Source organism: Electrophorus electricus, chromosome 8 (genome assembly GCF_041902795.1).
Source record: "Electrophorus electricus isolate QZ-2024a chromosome 8, ASM4190279v1, whole genome shotgun sequence".
Lineage (NCBI taxonomy): Eukaryota > Metazoa > Chordata > Actinopteri > Gymnotiformes > Gymnotidae > Electrophorus > Electrophorus electricus.
Genome location: NC_137504.1, coordinates 11,772,771 through 11,792,500, shown reverse-complemented (window position 1 = coordinate 11,792,500; position 19,730 = coordinate 11,772,771). Strand labels below are relative to the sequence as shown.

Sequence of the window (19,730 nt, the reverse complement as noted above, 5' to 3'; positions counted from 1 at the left end):
ATGACAATGTTAAAAATGTGTATGGATGTGCTCCCAGCTAACAATTGTAAGCTGGGTTTTACTGTAACCCTCCCCACCCAGTCTGGAACTGGAACCCACCTGGTACACTCCATGAAAAGTTCTTTACAGGCCTCCTCTTTCAAGCGTGCTGCACATTTAGACACCATCTCCTCGGTCACCTCAGGGACGTGGTCCTCAGACTGTCACATGTGGATACACAAACGTGCACACGCGTACACACGTACACACAAACAGCTATAGATTTTCTACCAAGTTCAGTGTCTTTATATGCAGAATTTTATAAATAGACTAATATTTATCTGAGCCCTGATTGTGAGGCTCAGTACCTCAGGATTTAAATACTTGTCAAGGAGTTCCTGTCCACACTCCTTCCTCTTCTCATCTGGGGTTACTTCATACTCAGCCTACAATAGTTGCCCCCAACCCACACACACACACACACACACACACACACACACACACACACACACACAAACACAAAAAGATGACATCCAAATTTAAAAAATTCCTACAATATTGTTTGTGTTCTAATATGGCAGATGTAATTTCCCAATACCACAGAACAGGACACTTTTCATTAAGAAACAGGTGATCAAGGACTATTTTATGCTCTGAAACAAGAGCTGGCACAATGTTGCAGCTTGGCAAAGGAGCATGACCCCGCTGCGTTTCCTGCGCATGGCTTCCCTGGCCCTGCGGGTCAGCCCCTCCCGTGTTCACTTCTCTCACACGCATGGGTCCAAACACATGGGCCACCTCCACACTGTTCATTGTTTGCAGCCCATTCATCAACAAGAGCCGGTGGCTGTGTGGTTTTGCGCACCGGAGGAAGTGAAAGGCGATATTTACAAGGATCCCTAAGGGGGGGGCCTGTACCGGTAACGGATCTCACAGCCAGTGGGAATGTAAATCAGCTTTTAGACACTAAATAACCTGAGGACCTCATCCTTGAGAGCCTCACCTTGAACACTGTGATCCAGAGTCGGTCCGCCAGCTGTATCCAAGCTAACGGCATAATGCCCTCCAGTAAAATGCTCCAGCCGCAGTAAAGCTGCGCACTTACAGCCTTACAGCTTTCGGTGTCTGCAAACGTACCGGTGTGCACGGCCAGCTGGCACCACGCTGCTCAGCCGTGCCACAGGACACGAGCGGGGAGCCCAGATGCAAGCTGGCAGTAGGCTGCAAGGTTCCCACAGGGTTCTCCAGTACTGAGGCTGGAGCAAGAGGCTACCACAGATGTGCCCTCAGCCTCCCTCCAGGAAGTGCCGCTCAGGTTAGCCCAGTGCAGGGAGGAGGGAGGAGCAGGAAGCTGAGGAGCTGGCGTGAGGAGCTCTCACACACTGCAAGCTCTGTGGCTGGTACGAGTCAAGATTATTGATGTTATCCTACTCCCAATGTATGATGTTGGATAGAGGAAAAGGGAGGGTTACTACTTTTTTTTTTTTTGGTAATCTACCATGCTACGGCTAAGTTCATATTCTATGAAAACCGAAACGCAACATCCCAAATAAAGATGGCATCATGAAGCCAGTGGACCCCGAGCTTTCTTTGTTTTTCTCTCTAGCTGATAAAACAGACATAGCAAACAAGCAACTTCCTTGTTCAACCATCAAAAGTGAGGAACAGCACACAGTCGTCCTCTTACCACGGCATCCAAAAATTTGACGCAGCGTCTCAGCTCAGGTCTGGTATCGCAGAACTGCCGGAAGAGCATGCGTCCGATTGGCTGCCTCTCACAAAGGCTGCTGTAGTCTTTCTCTGTGAAAATGGCACAAGACAGGGCTCAGTGACTAAGCACTTTAAAAGGGGAGCACAAGGCGCAGCAATACACATATCCACACACACACACACACACACACACACACAAAGCAAATGAGTAAATATCATTGGAGTCAGTCGATAAATACAATAAAAATCAATAGCACTCTCCTCTCTTCCTCGCAGTTAAAGAAACCTCAGGGATGCGACCATTATTCGGCTACAAAGAATCAGATACGAGCAGCAGCATCAACATCCTACCACAGGCCATCTCTGAGCATTAAAGGCACACTCACCATGTTGGCAAACCACTTATTTACGTCATATCCATGGCCCAAGCAACTGCATGGATTTCCCAGAGACAAAACGGATACGTCCCATCCAATATGAGTGCATCAGAATGGCGGCTAGTCACGCTGGTCATGCTAATTTCTCGGAAGCCGCCGTTTAAAAGCAGCACCGCTGTGGCGCCAGTGCAGATGCGGCGATTCGCACGCTAACGGGGTCCAGGGGCTGGGCTCTGTGCGCGAGTATGTGTTCAAGCAGCTTGCTCTTGGGAGATCGGTGTCAACCGAAACCGCGTAAACACAATCAGAAAGCTCGAGTGTGCTTCCTGCTCAGTTAGGTACACTGCACGGTGGCGCATCACTGGAGACAGCGAGCAGGCCAACAGATCACGCACGGAAAAGGATGTGGATAATGGCCGATGCTTCTTTTTAGGATAACTACAATTTAAAAAAAAAGTCTTTAAATCAACAGCACTCTGCTTCGTTTTCGGTTCAGGGCATTCTGTGTTGTGTTTTCTCTTCGCTCAAGCAGGTCTTCGATAATGCAGCTGTTTCCTAATCAAGAGATAAATAAACAAAATAGTGCAGGGTCAGGCAAGGCTTTAAAAAAACCCAACGGTTATATCACTATAATGTATATAATCACATTATTAACTATAGGGCACTGGGCTTTGATCATTTGTGCCAGATTTGCCAAAGGAAAAACATCTTTCAGTGTATTGTATGAATAGGCTTTTAATAATTAATGGCAAGTATGAGGCCTCCTGCTCTATCTCTCCCAGGGTGGTCTCTTCAGAACACTGAAACAGAGGACATGGCTTGACTCCATGCTGACCAGTTTGTAGAAGCAACTGTTCGCCCCAACACAGCACTCTTCTTGGAGGGACAGAGGCTGCATTGAGTGTAGGATGGGAGCCCCTGCGAATGAGGGGTCTCTCTCTGCGTCACACAGTTCTTCATGGCACTGCGTGGCCCGGACATTGACAAATAGGCCCCAGACTATGAAAGCAAAAGCTACAGTGCGAAGGACTGAGCAGACGAGGCCGAGACAGAGGAGAGAAAATGACAGACAAGGAGGAGAAAGAGGGGAGAATCAGGCCCCCAAACAGACCTCTGTTCAGAAAACAAAAAAACAAACAAAACAAAAAAACCCACAACACAGCCCCAGATCGGGTTAACCTGACAAATTCTGCAACATTCCTGTCCTGCTATTATGCTCATATCAAAGAGCCACGTGGGACACCAGTGTGGGTTCACTGGCTTTGAGAGGAGTTGGCTTCACCCCTGGCCGCCCATTGGCCCGCTTGTGGTGTTCATTCGCAGATGAAATCAAAGGTATGGCTTGGGTCAGGGTCAGCGCGCTGTGCTGGAGGCTTATTAACATTTATGGTGGGCTGCACACAAAGCCGCATTGACAGAGGGCCACTGGGACAGCACCGTTCGAGCTCTGGGCCTCAGCACCGCTCGCCAGGCAGGGTGACGGGCTTTGGGCATGCTTGCCCGCGACTAGCTCAAACCTGGGCACCAATTAACCAATATTCGGCCTAGCGACAGAGAAGTGCTGGTTTGTAGAAAGACACTCTACAAACCAGGGGTGTAGGTGTGGGAGGGTGTATGTTATAGAAGGCGTTTTTCCCCTCCCCCATCGCTCCTCGTCATTAAACACGGAAGCCGAGTGCTTCCTGAGTCAGGAGCTAAGATGGCTGCTCTATTCTTTTAGACAAAAGTGGCCCAACTTCCTCTGTTGTATAATACAGCAACACAGACTGCAACATGAAGCAACTTGTACTAAATTACACTGTCAGAGGGGATTCCCTGCGAACAATGCAGGTTACAACAGGTTAATCTTCATTTACAAAAACATCATGGCACAAAGAAGAATGCAGAGAGAGGAAACACAGCTGCTAATAGTTAAAGGATAAAAATGTGAAAGGAACATTTGCTGACTTCCACCTAGTACCTCCTCACGCCATAAAATTATCAGGAATTTTCCAGCGTTTCATCAGGAACTACAAGGCAAAACTCCTAAACACTAACATATTTCCCAGACAAGGCTTGAGATTAAAAGTCACGTTAAAAGTCCACAGAGAACCCTGCATACTCTAAAACCATGTACACCATCAGGCCTCTATTCATAGCTTTAGTAAATAAAGGAGCCTTTAGCCAGAAAAAAAAGGGATGAAACAGACAAGTGATTCGTGGTGCTACTAAAGCTAGTTTATGGAGGTGCATTTATAGCATGTTTTTGACCCTTGCAGTGGCACAAGGCATCACACTGTAGGTCTGCTGCCTTTGGGGCATGGTGCAAGTGGGCTGTTTGCCTGACAGTCGCGCTATGGTCACATTAATCAGGAACGCCCTCGTCCAATAGGAACAATCTGATTCAATGGCATGGCCAAAAGAGGAATCCAGCGATCCTACCTGGAAGATACAATGTGGTGATTGTGCAGAAAATCATATGGTCTGTACAGACCGGGGAGGGGGGTAATGAATGGGGCTGTTATGGCAAAAGATTTAAGATGAACTTGAAGACATGAGGATGACACCCAAGGCAAGTGAGGGTTAACAGTCCAGCCTGAAGCTTTCATCTAATCAGCTCATCTGCCCAATTTATTTCATCTTCTCAATGTTTATATTGTTTGGACTTAAGTGCTGTAATTTCTCCTTTTCCCTCAGAAACATTTTTGGCTTTTGCTCTTTCAGAGGAAGTGCTTCCCAGGCGCCGCGGAAAGAGCCCTGCGGGACATGGTAAAGCGTGGCGTCGGGACACAGCCTCATCCACTCGGGGATGCAGTGGGTGATCTAAGCAGAGCTCGGAGAATGGCCCACCCCTCTGTGTGATGCCCATCCACCACTCCTAGATGCAACACAATGCTGTCTGACCAACCAGCCAGTGGGATGTCAGCAGCAGCGGTGTGGGTCACGGCGCTGGTCTCGGAGCGCACGGGCAAATCCGGAGATGTTAACGCGCATGAGGATTCTGCTTCCTGCTTGTGAAAAAGTGGCTCGCACTTCTTGAGGAACAAAGAGCTCCATGGCTGTGGCCTCATGACACAGAGGAGCCGGTTCTCTCACCCAAACACCCACCCTGACCGATTCCTCCTGCACCGATGCACTTTCCATCCACGCTGTGTTATGTCCCAACAATTGCATCTGAGTTATGGGCCATCGCAGGCTAACAATAAAAAGATAAAATAAAATGAAAAACCCACTCTCTCTTTTTATAGTAAAAAACATTTGCACAGAGCTAAGATCTGGACACCTCATGGCACACAGATACACATCTACATAGACATACACAGCCCTATCCAGTGATCACATAGACACGGGGTCAAATAACGGCTGAGAGGAAATCATATGATTCAATTTGAATTTAATTGGTGCTTTTTTGCGCCCACTTACTCTCTCTCTGCCTTTATAATAGGGTCCCGGAGTCGTGCTTTAGTCCACAGTAGTATTCTCGCCTTGTATTGTTCCAAAGCTGCCAAACACCATTTCTACAGGACTTGCACTGTGTATGCCATTTTACATATGGGCTCTGTACGAGCACATCTGATTCAAGGGTGTGTATTCTGAGCTGTGGACACGTCCCACTGCTGCTGGTCACGACTAGCTCAGCAACAGGCCGGAAGTCACGCGCTGCTGTGAAACCTGCCAGGCCTCCACCACACGTGTCCTTGGACAACTCAGCACCGTCCGGAGATCTCGCTTTATCAGGCGCTCTTGACCTCCGCTGAGGTCACATTCTAGATTAGAACACGGCTATCGGCACCTTAGAACACATCATGCTGTATTATTAAGCGTTACCAGCATGAGCTGGTGCCTGAGCATGGGACCACCATGTTCGAAAGCTTGTTGACCTGGGAACTTTCTGTATGTGGTTGGACAGTGTGAGCAGGGGAGATAATCCTCAACCATATCCAACAGATGCATAAAGAATTCTGATGTGAAAAATCCATTTGCATTATTTCTATAGGAAACTGATTCAGCAAACGAAAAATAACCCAAACCCCGCTGCAGACAAACGCTGCTCATTCAAACACGCGTGACGTGTCGGTCCTACGCCATTCTTTCACGGGCATTCTGAGGACTAGCAGCTCCACTGACACTACTGCACGAAAGTGATTCACTTTCATTTCCATACATTAAATACGCGACGACAAAACAGAGCTGGTGCACGCACGCTCGCCTGGCGACTTCCTCTTCTTGGCTTGGCCACAGCTTCCTCTGTGCTCGACTGTGGGGGATTCTGGCTGCCTGCTGTGCTGAATCTCTGCTGGGCTTACGGGCTGACGACCCACTACCACCTCCACCACCCACCCCCAATGACCGTTATGGCAGCGGTGCTAGGCCTTCCAGGCCTGCTGTTTTTGGAGCCAAATAAAGGGCAAAAGCAGATACTGTCTGATGGCTTTAGCGGCAGAGCTTCAGACTGAGAGCCGTTTAAATGGACATCTTCTCGGCCCCTTTCTGCAGTTATAAGCAAATTTAACTGTTGTGTGGTTCTTTCCTGTGGTGGTAATTTAGCAGAACAAAGTCCTATAGTTTATGAAACATGCATCCCTCATGCTAGTGTGTCTTCCTGAGGTCAGAGGATGCAACGGCAAGGTTGCGTAACCAACCACGGAGAAGTGGTGTGTGTGTGTGTCTCTGTGTGTGTGTGTGTGTGTGTGTGTGTGTGTGTGTGTGTATAAAATATGTGAGATATTTTTATTTAATTCCACTGCAAGCTCCTGACTACCAAAACAAATGTCTCATGACAAGTGCACGAAAGCGTACAACTGGATAAGCAAATACTGCAAACCACTCCGTAATGTTAATACAACTTATTCACAAATCTATTTTAGTGATAGCTGTCAGGATGTAAAGAGTTTAGTGGAAGTGTCCTTTAAAATGAAACTTCCATCAGCTTTAATATGATATAGCCTGCAAATGCTGCTGCTTTTCTGTAGTGCATTCTGAAGCACTGGGAGTATTCACCATCACTATTACTCTACTCACTATTATTCTTTACTGTGTCACTGAAACTTTTTTTAGAATGTCATAGTTATCGACTAACAGTTTTTGTATGTACTTGTCAGGACCACGTATTCTCCTGAGCTAAACTTCTTTCACTTTCTACAATTAGATCTTTCACCTCTAAGATTTCCAGAAGGTGCATGAAGTATTTTAGAACTCCAGGTTAACTTTTACATACATTACTGAAACTTCACGGTCGTGGGAGAGATCACTGCAAGATAGTAGCATTCATGACAATTCCTGTGAATGTTCTGAATAAAAGGAGGTAAAAATACAAACCAATAAAACCAAACAAGAAACAAAGTAATAAAAAAACAAAAACAAATAATAAACAAACAATTTTTAAAAATAAAGCCATGTAGTCTACCTATGGATTGGCGGAGTTCCTCACACAGGCTTATGTGAGGAAACTGAAGCATCTGTTTCCACTTCTTGCTCTTGCCTTTTCGGTTGCCTCCCCCTCCTGCATGGGAACAGAGCAAAGATGGAATAAGACACAGGAACCACACAGACTGTAAAAGGCTATTAGATTAGAAATAGAAATTACATTTCAAAGAAATTACTGGTGAGCTTCAGAGGTGAGAATAAGATATGGCGAATTTGTGCTTCTCTACAGCATGACCAATCGAATTGCTTTAAAAGACTGCACGGACTAGGTTAGAATGTTCCCCGAGCCAGCGGGCTGTGATTTCTATGCAAGTATCTGTTACTGGACTGTCTATTGCCACTGGCAGATAGGATATACTGTAGCACTGCTGTCCATCATTGACTGCCATGGAGTTGCTTGGCTAGCTGCTCTGCAAAATTCCTATAATGTTGGAAGACAGGCAGGGTTTTGGCACTCATGAGGTCTAAAGGTCAGATCTAGACCGTGACCTCCCACGTGTTTGTTCGATGAACACACTGAAGCCTTCAGCAATGTGGCCACTGACAAAATCTGTGATTAAATCATATTCTCCGCCTGATTCAGTTTTACTGTGAGCTTTTTCTCTTTTTATGTCATGGTGCTGTCTGTGGAGAGCACAGCGACTTAAATATAGGACAAAAATTTATGTGTTGTTAGATACTGCAAGCTAACTCTTACTCCAACACTAGCAAATGATTCAAACATTGCCTGTTATATAGAAATGGTTTGATTACTTGTGGCAACATGACCATAGCAGAGGTAATGCATGTTCATTATCACTGCTCGCTGTTGTATAGGTACATTTATAAATGTATGAATATTTATAAACATCTAAACAGTGCAGCGCTAAGGACACGGTTTACCGAAGCATTTAGTATATGCACATTGGAAAACAGACCGGCTGACCAACGACATGTTCACCATGACCGAAACTGCACATGCAAATGAGTTTACCATGCAGTAAACTCCTTGGTAAACCTGGTGTTCATATTTACATGAGAACTACAGTCTTGTTAAAATAACTAAGGGCAGCTCTTAATGTGGCTGGCTCTTAATGTCACCAGTGCTTTCCTTCTGGCTGGTCAGGCTTAAGTGTAGGAATGCCAACACTGCGTACCACTCAAAAACAGGTATTGAATTTCAAAATAAACATTGCCCCTGGTAACCAGCCAGAAAACAGAGCCTCCATCTTTAGTTTAGTATGATAGCATGAGAGAGCTCCAGATAAAAACCACTTATGAAACTGAGGTATCCAATACTGAGAAGAGAGAACTTATCTTTTCTGGTTAAGCACCCTAGCTACCAAAAATATGATTGCAGTGCAAATCTGTAGAGAATGTCCAAAACAGCAAAACATGGAAAAGTGTTTCCTTCTTAATAAGCTGATGTAGCATCAGCTCCACCAACCTTTAGTTCCCCAATTGAATTCAGGCCTGAACGTCACACGTAACGCAAGACCAGCACTACATTTCGTTAGCGTTTTGAACACACCCTCATTGAATTGACCTCGCCCTTTCCCCTTTTTCATTGGAGGAACCCCTGTTGCCAGCTTTATGGCTGGTCCAGAACTTTATCAGCCCAAGTGCACTTCGCTGGAGGGTGCCTTACAGGTTGGACGGATCGAGTCAACAGAACTGTACACTTCAGGAGCAGAAGCTAGCCAGAAGGCACTGTGATCGAAACAGTGGGAAAAAAATGGCCACAGCTGTTGAGAGAAAAAAATGTATTTGTTTATTGGGGTTTATGTAGCTAACTACTCAGTCTATACATCATGACAGCTGATGTAGCTGATTTTTTAGTCTTGATTTTGTTTGGTTTGTTCAGGGGTTGTCTATCTTATATTCCACTTTTTTGCTTGTTTGTTTGTTTTTGTCTATGTGAGTGTGCATGGTTTCAAGGAAATTAAGCTCACATATTACAAAGGAAATCACTTCAGATGGGTATCCCAAAGCGCCCCCACCCCCAGACCTGCAGGTGGCCACTCACATGATACATGTGACGCACGCTTCCGGGCTGTGGGAGGAAGTGGACATGCGCCTACCGAAACCAGCAGTTGAACGGGGCCTGGGCGCGGGGCCACTCCGCTACCGTTCTCCCACCGAGGGGCGCCCCGGAGCTTTATCGGAAAAAAAAAAAAAAAGCAGCTCGCTGCTGTGATAGCGCTACGCCTGCGGGACGTTATCTCCGCGCTAAGAATGACTGGTCCAGGTGTGAGACCAGTGCGTGTGGGGAAAGGTCATGGGGCGCCGCTGCGCCTCACACCCAAACTCGGCAAAACACGTTCCGTGTCTGCCTGGACCATCGGAGAGATGGCCCTCGCTGGGACTACACACTCTTAAGAACTTAAGAGTCATGCTGCAAAGCCGGAAAAAGACCCTTTGAAGAAAAGCCCCCACAGAGTGTGATTGTAAACAACTTATAGATGGCATGGAAAAACGCGAGCCTTTTATCTGATAACGTACACAACTGGTAGTGGCAACATGGCTCATGCGAGGGGCAGCAAACCAGAGTGAGAAAGGACACTACGCTGTAGGACACCCTTAATCTGCGTTAGTATAGGCATGAGGAGATGACTGCACAAATAACGAAGAGTTAAAAGTCAAACATATGTTCGGTAAAGTCAACTAGGCGTTTGTACGTCAGCCGGAACCTAACACCATGCTTCAATATTTGCAATTCAAAAAATGGCTTACAGCAAAGATGCTCTTATGGTAGCAGAACAGTACAGAACACGGGCTTTTATCACTGTGGGAGGTGGACATAATGCAAATGGAATAAGGTCCTGTTTATGCAGGTCAGAAAACGAACAAAGCCTCTGGCTGTCAACACGTAGGCCTGGTACAGGCATAAGAGGATAAATTATTTTTGACATGCGCACAAAAATGAGCCTTGTCTGTATTTAAAAAAAAAGTCTTAATCAAAGGCAAGTGCATATAAACAGTGTAAGAATGGGTAGTGAGATATTGTGTGGATAGTTTATATATTAAACGTGCAAAAACTTATGACTTTTTAAAAAACTTGCCGACCTTGACATAGTAGGACTGTAAAGTAATGTTAGTTCTTTGTGCTTCTAACCATCGACGGGGTTGACAAAAGCACGCACTCAACTATCGTAACAGCAGCCTTAGACATCGGTTAGGCCTATAGCTTCCGTTTGTTGAAACGTATTCTTGCAATAAAGAAAGGCTTAAGTAAGAGGATGTGATGCAAGCAAAGGGGAGGAGGGGATGCACTAAATATTTTTCTGACGGGTAAAGGCAGGAAATGATAATTAACTTGTTCTGTTGCTTTGCAAATTTTAGCCTAGGTTCGCTAGCTAGCAATAACACAATATCAAGCTTTGGTGGGAAACTGTCAGACCAAATAAGATCACACCGATCACAGAAATTATCGAACTATTTATAAACTTAAGCAACCAAAGGAACAATGAATGCGATTATGTAAACCAGCAGAAATACATAGATCAAATGCCGTATCATCAGCTCGGGGGGGTGGGGTGCGGTGGGGGGTGCCAACGTTATTAGCTACATATATACATTAGCTCGCTACATTATCCGTGGGCTAGCTGCCTAAGCTAGCACAAACGAACTACTGTTTGCTGTAAATCCAGTAACTACCGTTATGGCTGTATTCAAAATAAAAAAAAAAATCCAAAACCATTGGCAGATGTTATAATTTACCAGGATTTCAGAGAATTAAGGCACACACCTGCCGAATATGACAACCAAAATGTCTACAAATGACTGCTTCTGTAATACAGTTGTATTCGTGGACTCGGGTGGCCTTTTTTACCTTCTCCCTGGATCATAACACCACCTCATCTCCCGCACGCGCCACTAACCTGCTCTCAGCGCGAAGTACTAATTAGACGCGGAGATTTGCAAAATAGCGTCCATGATTGGAAATGTGGTATATTCGCAACATCCTAGCAGTTTACATTCAAGACAGGCAACAGGGCATGCCTTCTTTTTTTAAGCATGCTTTTAATATGACAGCTGAAGGATGGTGGCGAGATTGCTTCGCTGCAGTATGATTTTCTGATTGACAGTTCCATCTTTCCCCCGCTTGTCCATTTTCAAGGTTAGAACACTACGGCATGTTATTTCACAAGAGAAACAGCAAAATATGTACGATATATTTATTCTCACACATCAAACGATCGGCAAAAGTAAAATATGGATTTATTCTCTTATGGAGTCCTTTTGCCCTAGGCTTCCTCGGGGAATCCCCCGCGTTTTGAAGAAGACGAGCGCTGTATTTCAAGAGGAGTTGTAAAACTGCCTTTTAGTGATACGCCGTAATTACTTACCTTCTCTTGCCTTCAAGAGAACGGTGTTGGCCACGATATTCTCGAGCTCCATGTTTCCTGGGTTGCAGGCACCGCAGGCCCAACCTCGTCGCCGGGTTGGCAGTGAGTGTGTCCTCCCCCACTCCCCCCCACGGCGGAATCTTCTAACCCTGAACGACTCTCTCCTTTCGTCGTTTGCACTCGAACTCTCCGCCCCGAATCTTCGAGCTACGTCGATTCCAACCGGCTTGTTTACCAATGAAACCCACCTACACGTGAATCTTCAGAGTATAAGCGCATATATAAGCGCATATTGTCTTTAAACAGTACTGCTCTTTTTAACCGTTACTTCGTACTTGTATTGAAATAACAGTGGATTCATATTTCGTTATTTATTTGTTACAGCAACACAAAACAAGTGTAGATTTATCTCATATTTTATATATATATATTTTTTATATATATATATATATATATATATATATATATATATATATATATATATATATATATATATATATATATATATATATATATATATTAATTTCTTTCAGACCAGAAACACCAGAGTAAAAAAGAATCCCGCGGACAGTATTGATTTTTAGGTCTGAGCAAAATAAAGTACACAGTTGGTGTGATTTTCATACGTTTTCTTGATTAAAAGCGCCATCTAGAGGTTCTGTATATACGTTGAAGGTAGTTGTTTTACTCAGACTATGAGTCTATGAGTTGTTTTACTCAGACTATGTGCAAAAAAGCGAGCGAGAGAGATAATATATTCAGAATATAACCAAAAAATTCTAGAATCTATGGACTGATTATAAATGGCTTATTTGTTTGGCATAAATTGTCTCAGTTGTTTCCCTTTTCCCGTAGTCACTGGTAGGGGCGCAGTTCGAATAAACTGTCTTGTCATTACAATTCAAGAAGAAGAATACACTCGGTACATTTCCGTATTCTTCAGCCATATAACCGCAACACGTGTATTTCTGTTGATTAACTAAGTAGCTAGCTCGCATAGCTATTTGTGTATTTATTGGTTTGCAGCAATGGGTAAAAAAGCACGCAAACGTAATAACTTTAGTTATAACTTAGATAGAAAGAAGCTGAAAAAGAAAATGATGAGAAAGAGCAAACCGATGATTGAATGGTAAGTATAGGGGCATCCTTAACGCTGACCAGCTATTAGTTAGTTGTTGCTACTTAGCTATGTTATCTGTCTGTTTCATTGCCTTTGAATAATTTGGTTTTTGTGACATTTAGTTTAAATATCCGGTTCGTTTTGAAAATATATAGCTAGGTAAAGTTAGGGTATCTAGCTGCCTAACGATTACTCGAGCAGTGCAGCTGGACATGCCCAGCAAGCATCGTCTGAACTCGGCAGTGTTATGCCTGCACCCCGGCCCTTTTCCCTCCTTTTTAAACTAATTTATCTAGTTAGCTGTTTTCATACCTTCTCAGTCCTCAAATCCGAAAGGCTTGGGATAACAGGAAGACAGCCAAGCAAAACCTACGAGACATGGGACTAGCAGTTGGAAGTAAAGGTGTACTACCCGTCAATAAGGCAAGAATGTATTTTGCTTCAAATTTAACCCTTTATTGCACTTATTGCTTTTTAGCGCTTTAAAATGTTGTTTTTATCCGACATTACAGGCAAAGGATGGACCAGTAGATCAAACTGGTTTACTTAAACCCTATGTTATCAAAGGTACGATGCTCAAACTTTACTCATGTGGGAGAATTGGAACATTTGCATAACTAATTCTGGGCCTTGTTTAGACAATCATATCTACTCTAACAACTCAAATGTACCCTGGCTATATATTTGAAGTAGCTTGTTTATTTACTCTTTCTGTTGTTTTATGTGCCTGTAATCTACAAGCTTTAGCTGACTTGAGATGCTCAAAACCACTTCAGAGGGTGCAACTCTATTTAGAAATCTATTTATGCAAAAAGCTAAACTAGAGCAGGATGATTACTAACACGACATGGACAGCCATTACTGCTCCTTCCTCTAAGCACCTTGATCACCACCTGTCACTAAATGGAATATACAATTTATTTGCACACCTACCTAATAAAACAGTAGTGTGTCTACATTCTACTGAGCTATGAGAGCTACCATCTATCAAATGCTACCCTGGCACTGTAAGAATCATTAAATTGTCTTTGCATGAAAGCTTTTTACTTGGTTGTACTTTACTTGACAGAAATGGAGGCAGAAGCCAGTCTCCCAACCATAGACAAGACCACATGCTCCAATGATATGATTGAATTTCTCCAGCACATGATTAAGGAACACAACGAGGACTATAAGGTAAGAGATGGCCATTATGAATGGATTGGGCTTTACCTGCTAGGTATGATACAGGCCAGTGCTCACCTACAGTACACCAAAGTTACATCTCAAGAGTAACGGGGTTCATTGCAGGCCATGGCGAGGGATGAGAAGAATTACTATCAGGACACACCAAAACAAATCAAGAGGAAAGTGGATTTGTACAAGCGGTGTCACCCAGAGGAGTATGCAACCTTCATTGCCTCTTTGGAAACTGGGAGCTCTTCTGGAATGCTTTAGTGAGATCTTGGACTTTTACACTAATATTGTTTTTAAAATGTACTGGATGGAGAGTACATTTACGCCAGTAATATCCTGTGCTTTCTTGGAGTAGTAAGGGAGTGTGTATGTATATATGTATTACATGTTATGTAATTTATGTATGTAAAATTTTTGCTGGAGTCATTACCATCATAGCTCCAGCACATGGTTTTTATTAAAGGTTACTATCATGCTTTTTTTTGTGTAACCAAAAGAGCAATGGGTAAAAAAATACAAAAGTGTACTGGTTTTCAACCAGAATTTATATAACTTTTCCACACACGTGTTTCAACAAACATACTGTGGCCAAAGACCTACTGAATATTGTATTATACTTCACCATAAATGTGCACACTTGTATTATACCAGACTTTGCTTATATTACAATGTGGTGGACCAGAACTCAACTGCAATGATGTAGACTAAATTCATAGTGGGTCATGGGTCTTAAGACAGCATTGCTATATTATGTAGTTTTGATGAGACTGATCCAACTGGATTAGGCCCACATAGTCTTGAAACTTGGATAACTAGGATTCCATTGTAAGTTCTTTATCCCTTTCAGAAGCAGCAGGCACCCTAGAATATCATTTGATACAAATGTAATTGGTAAAAGCATTTCCCCATCTAGCTCCAAGGCAAATGAGTATATTTACATTTAACATTAATAAGTCATTTGAAGTTTAAATATCTTAGTTTGGTTACTGCTATTTTTCACTGTGAAACAATATTTCAAAATACATCTTATAGCATTTCAACTAAGGGTGTTTTTTTTTTTTTTTTTTTTTTTTTTTTGCTAGACCCCTTTTAAAATAAGTGCTTCAGTGTAGTTTAAATTGCAGAAGTTAAAAGATGTGTCTTGCTGCTAAGCACTGGCAGAGTAGGTCATGATTCATGCCTGCGCAATACTTGTTTGATTCTTGTTTGTCTCTGGTATTGCACCCATGACTGAATTTCATCCCAGTAGTCTTCCCACTCAGTGCCCCCAGGCAAGCTGTTTCAGGCATGAGAAAAGATAATTTTCTGTTGCTGCCATTTGCAAAATATTCTGACTTCTGCATCCTTGTAACCCAAACTGAGAAAACCTGATACTGATCACTGTTTATGTTTTTTGATATCAGCATAATTGTTTAAATACTACACAGCTAAGACTATAGAGATGAAAAAATCTTACCCAGGTGTCTAGGAAAGGGTACATGTACTCAACTGGCATCTGTCCTGCTTTAATAATAAGCTTAAATTGGCTAAACTGCTTATTGGTGGTTAGCTGTGTTTATAAAGTAATTGTCAATTCTATATTCCTATAGGTTAGATGGTCTGTCCACATGAAATAATTATTGTGTAACAATAAATAACAGTACAATTGTGCTAAACACCCCATAGTTGAAACCTACAGCACGTAGGTTTTTGAAAGTTATTTGATCAACTGTTGACTATGGCTTAATGGCTAAAGCATGCTTGAGACATATTTAAACATTCAAAGACAGAACTGCAATAATATGTACAAAACATGCAAACGTGATTGGGTGATGCAATCAATAGGCCATTCTAAAAACTCACAACACTCATTTTGGCCACTAAAGTATATATCTTATATACCTTATCACAGGTAACGAAACTTGGAGAAACTCAAGAACCCAAGTGAAAATGGAAAATGGCAGCGCTATTCAGCTGCATTAATTATTAACAGTTTATGATAAGCCACTATATATAGTAAGTGGTGCTGCGTTTGCTACCTTTATCAACCTTGAAATGTTGCTGAGCAACGAAGCTCGGTACACCAACAAGCCTTTCAGTAGTATTGTGCTTTTCTCTTACTGAGTTCACTCTTGCAGAGTCTTAGCTTCATCATAATTCCTCTTAGATAAAGATCCTTTTCCAAATCCTTACATGATCTTGCTTGTATTCTGACCTCACAGCAGCTTTAACAGCACATCTTGCAGGTTCTGGATGCTGTGGGAACTGATGGTCCCTGTCGAGCCCAGCTGGAGCATGAGGAGGTGGAGCCTCCTCTGCTCTGCCAGTGAGCCCAGGGAGAGCGCGTCACGCAGTTCATGCACGTTGGCCGCATTCGGCTTGTCCTGAAAAGGAGCGGCTCCGTCCAAGGGGAATGAGCAGCCAAGGTGCCGCAAGCAGACTTGGATTAGTTTGAGGGATTACTTTAGAGTAATACACTGGTTCTAATGTACGCCAACCACCCCTGTTACTAGAAATAACTTGTACCTACACTTGCCGGGCTGTTTTGTTGACATGCATACTAGACAGCTGCCAATCTCCAGTCCTGGAGAGCTAGAGTCTGGTGCAATTTAGTAATTTCCCTGTTCCAACAGACCCTAGTCTACTTATCAGTTAATTACCAGATTTAGTAAATGTGTTTGGTCAGGAAGATGGTCAAGCTGTACTGGAGGCAGGCCAGCTAGTGCTAGAGTTGGGCACGTGTGTGTCAGAGAATGGCTAACCCAAACTGCATAGCAGCATGCAAGCTATAAGCTCCTAACTAACACCTCCTAACACCTTCAAGAGGTTTCTGTTAAAGTTGCATTTCTAGTAACATGTCTGGTGAGTGTACACTTCCTCTCTTTATACTTCCTGATACAATTAGTTGTAAGTGCTGGTAAAGATGTATGAAAGGACATGGCATGCCTTACTCACCTGTTTGTTTCCCAGGACTACCACGGGCAGTTGGGTGTCAACCCTTAGCAAACGGTGGAGCTCGTCCTTAGCCTGTGGTAGGCGGCTTCGGTCTGAAGAGTCCACCACATACACCAATATGTGGGTCTTCCTCAGGAACTCTGGCCAGTACGCGCGCAACTCCTCACCGCCTCCAACTGACAACACATGCACGACAGGCCAATTTCACCCCCTTATTTATGTGCTGGACTTTTTTTTTTTACTGGAGGTAGGCTAACCTTAGCTTAAGACTAGAATGTGCTACGCAGTACAGTGATTTTTTTTCCCCACCAGCTATTTTAGTTAGAACTCATGTTGAACTGGGCCTGACAAACCAGCCCTTCATATTTTAGTTGATAAGCAAACAATTTGAAATCAGCAAAATAACAAGGGAACAAGAATAGTCTGTATTCAATGTACAGCCAAGGGTCTTTACTCATTACAAATAAAAACAGAAGGTTTGTGCACTATACTGAAAATTAATGTGACTGAATGGGAATATAATTTATTCAACACAGCATCTGTGGTGCTTTAGCTCTTTGTTGGGACCAAATGTCCTAGTGACGAGGAAAAATTAGGACATTTGGCTGGTTACCATAAAGAAAGATTTTTCTACAAATTTTGCAGATTTTAACCGAAATATCAAAAAGGTATAGCATTACTGAGGTATAGCATTTTTTTGTTAGAGTAATACCAAAATCAGTGATACCGAAATACCCCACAGATATGCATGTCCTGATTCATACTTTCTAAGAAGTCCAGTTGGCAGGCCGGTGTGTGGAGACGAATGAAGTTGAAACCCCGTGTGGGTCTGCAGTGTCTCTTGCCTGCCCCTCCACTCAGCCCTTGCAGAACACTGCTCTTCCCAGCCCCGTCCAAACCAAGGACGAGTACCTGCCTCTCCCTGCGCTCTTCCTCCTCCTAGCACACATTCAGTAGACAGGATACAATTGGACAAATGTATATTAATATACATCTGTCTGCAACATCCTGTTTCTTTGGAAACCCTGTGTACTCGTGTGTAAGTTTTCTTTAATGAATTGTATCTCCTCCCCACCTCAGTTACAGGGATCCCCTGAAAAGTATAAGCTTGGTCTCCCCATCACTAAGCACCACACCAGCCAATCAAGCATCTGGATGGCTGAATGGCCAGCATTCTCTCCTGAAAGTTCTGAAGCACTCCACAATGCCATGAGACCAGTAATTCAGAAATATTAGGATAACAGGAAGAGAGGTACAAAGAGATTAATTCTGCATGTTTCCAAATACCATGAGTTGACAGTCATTCTCAGAATTTAACTGAGTAATATTAGAGTATTCTGATATTTGAAAAACAAATATTTTTATTTCATGACAGTCTAAAGTAAAATATTTATTTTGTGACTGTACAAAAGCATTTCCCCATCTAGCACCAAGGTAAATAAGTATATTTACATTTAACATTAATATTACAGGTCATTTGAAGTGTATAACAATATATCTGCTAAAACAATTCTTCTCAACCCAGTCCTTGCGACTACCAGTTCAGATATTTGTTCCAACTTAGCCCCCAACGAGCCTGCATGTACCTACTCAACCTGGTACAGGTCGAGAACTGGGTTAAAGCAAAAATGTAGACCATCTGTTGGGTCATGAGGACTGAGTTGAAAAACAGTGTATTAGAATATTTGTATAAGAAGACATTTGTAAAACATCAGACTCCTATATGTTTATACAAAGTGTTTAAATCTGAGCATTGCTTTTATATTTACACATGCTGGGGATTCATCTGCACACAAAATGTAAAATGTCAGTTTAAATGGCCTTTCAATAGCCATCTATTACTTAAATAAACTTTTTGATAAAAGTTGTGTAACTATTGAGGAATAATTTACAGTCTGCAAAACTGTTTCCTTTCCATTTGGTTAAATATATGCAGTCACTTTGTGTGCACTTCTATTCTGTTGATTTGTTTTCCTTCGATTCTGCGTGCTTCCGTGCCGCTTCTCTATCTACAACTAACGCTTCAGTCAGCCGGTGAATAGCCCTGCTCTCGCGCTCATTTAGGCTACACGTAAACTAAAAATAATTCATCAGTTTGAAACTACGACTTCTCTGTCTCTCTGCTGTTTACTCCGTTAACCTACACCCTTTATTATACGAGAACATTTAAAGGCACGGCAGATTCTTCACAAGAAATCGACACCAACCTCTTTGAACACGTAATAGTCTTCCGGTGGCCATACTCGCCTCTTGTAGATCAAATTCAAGGCCACGAACAAAGCGGCTCCGACGGCAGTCACCGCGGCGGTGAAGGCGACGGATATGTGGCGAAGCGAAACCATGTAGCAACTCCTGCACCTCGGCGGCGGCGCGCGAAGACTGCCACCGACATAGACCGAGGCACGCGCTGGCGCTTGGTCGCCAGTGCACGTGACCGTCCCTTGTTTGTGTTGAAAAGCACCTGCTTATTTGTGAAGGTTCGTTGTCACCAGAGAGGGGCGTGCCTTCCCCAGCTATGACTGGAATTGAATACGTTGAGGAACGCTGGTCCTGAGAAGAGAAGAGAAGAGAAGAGAAGAGAAGAGAAGAGAAGAGAAGAGAAGAGAAGAGAAGAGAAGAGAAGGTTGTCTTTTGGATAGAAAGCTGTAAGAATAAAGCAACTGATAAACCACCCACGCTTTAAATGCTTGAGTTGGGAGT

The 19,730-nt window shown here is 43.2% G+C and overlaps 3 protein-coding genes across 5 annotated transcripts in view; 1 reads left to right on the top strand and 2 right to left on the bottom strand.

The window, feature by feature from the left end:
• Positions 1-11,958, bottom strand: part of grk6 (G protein-coupled receptor kinase 6) — a 24,215-nt gene extending 12,257 nt beyond the window's left edge. The window contains exons 1-5 of one of the 2 annotated variants that reach the window (XM_027000083.3): positions 11,801-11,958; positions 7,453-7,548; positions 1,667-1,779; positions 348-425; positions 100-200 (exon numbers count right to left, since the gene is read on the bottom strand). In XM_027000083.3, coding sequence (XP_026855884.2) covers positions 100-200; positions 348-425; positions 1,667-1,779; positions 7,453-7,548; positions 11,801-11,852 — 440 coding nt within the window. In that variant the 5' untranslated portion in view covers positions 11,853-11,958. The other variant, XM_081719101.1, reaches the window with a different exon arrangement.
• A 760-nt stretch (positions 11,959-12,718) lies between these two features.
• nop16 (NOP16 nucleolar protein homolog (yeast)) lies at positions 12,719-14,576 on the top strand. The gene is made up of 5 exons (XM_027000150.3): positions 12,719-12,929; positions 13,241-13,343; positions 13,433-13,487; positions 13,990-14,096; positions 14,211-14,576. The coding sequence occupies exons 1-5, from the start codon at positions 12,829-12,831 to the stop codon at positions 14,355-14,357; spliced, it is 513 nt and encodes a 170-aa protein (XP_026855951.1). The 5' UTR covers positions 12,719-12,828; the 3' UTR covers positions 14,358-14,576.
• A 44-nt stretch (positions 14,577-14,620) lies between these two features.
• arl10 (ADP-ribosylation factor-like 10) lies at positions 14,621-19,496 on the bottom strand. 2 transcript variants are annotated; one of them, XM_035526834.2, is made up of 4 exons: positions 19,238-19,496; positions 17,795-17,969; positions 17,031-17,206; positions 14,621-16,473 (listed from the first exon to the last, which is right to left on the bottom strand). In XM_035526834.2, the coding sequence occupies exons 1-4, from the start codon at positions 19,370-19,372 to the stop codon at positions 16,303-16,305; spliced, it is 657 nt and encodes a 218-aa protein (XP_035382727.1). In that variant the 5' UTR covers positions 19,373-19,496; the 3' UTR covers positions 14,621-16,302. The 2 variants fall into 2 exon arrangements, with proteins under 2 accessions (XP_035382727.1, XP_026855949.1); XM_027000148.3 differs by having other exon boundaries at positions 14,621-16,459; positions 19,238-19,495.
• Positions 19,497-19,730: the final 234 nt, after the last annotated feature.

Bases quoted from the DNA above. Each gene is read 5' to 3' on its own strand.
- nop16 (XM_027000150.3), top strand. From the start codon at position 12,829: ATGGGTAAAAAAGCACGCAAACGTAATAACTTTAGTTATAACTTAGAT. The intron at 12,930-13,240 runs GTAAGTATAGGG...ATACCTTCTCAG, and splicing joins AGCAAACCGATGATTGAATG to TCCTCAAATCCGAAAGGCTT. The intron at 14,097-14,210 runs GTAAGAGATGGC...GGTTCATTGCAG, and splicing joins AACACAACGAGGACTATAAG to GCCATGGCGAGGGATGAGAA.
- arl10 (XM_035526834.2), bottom strand. From the start codon at position 19,372: ATGGTTTCGCTTCGCCACATATCCGTCGCCTTCACCGCCGCGGTGACT. The intron at 17,207-17,794 runs GTATGAATCAGG...ATGTGTTGTCAG, and splicing joins CCAACTGGACTTCTTAGAAA to TTGGAGGCGGTGAGGAGTTG. The intron at 16,474-17,030 runs GTGAGTAAGGCA...CCTTGGACGGAG, and splicing joins TAGTCCTGGGAAACAAACAG to CCGCTCCTTTTCAGGACAAG.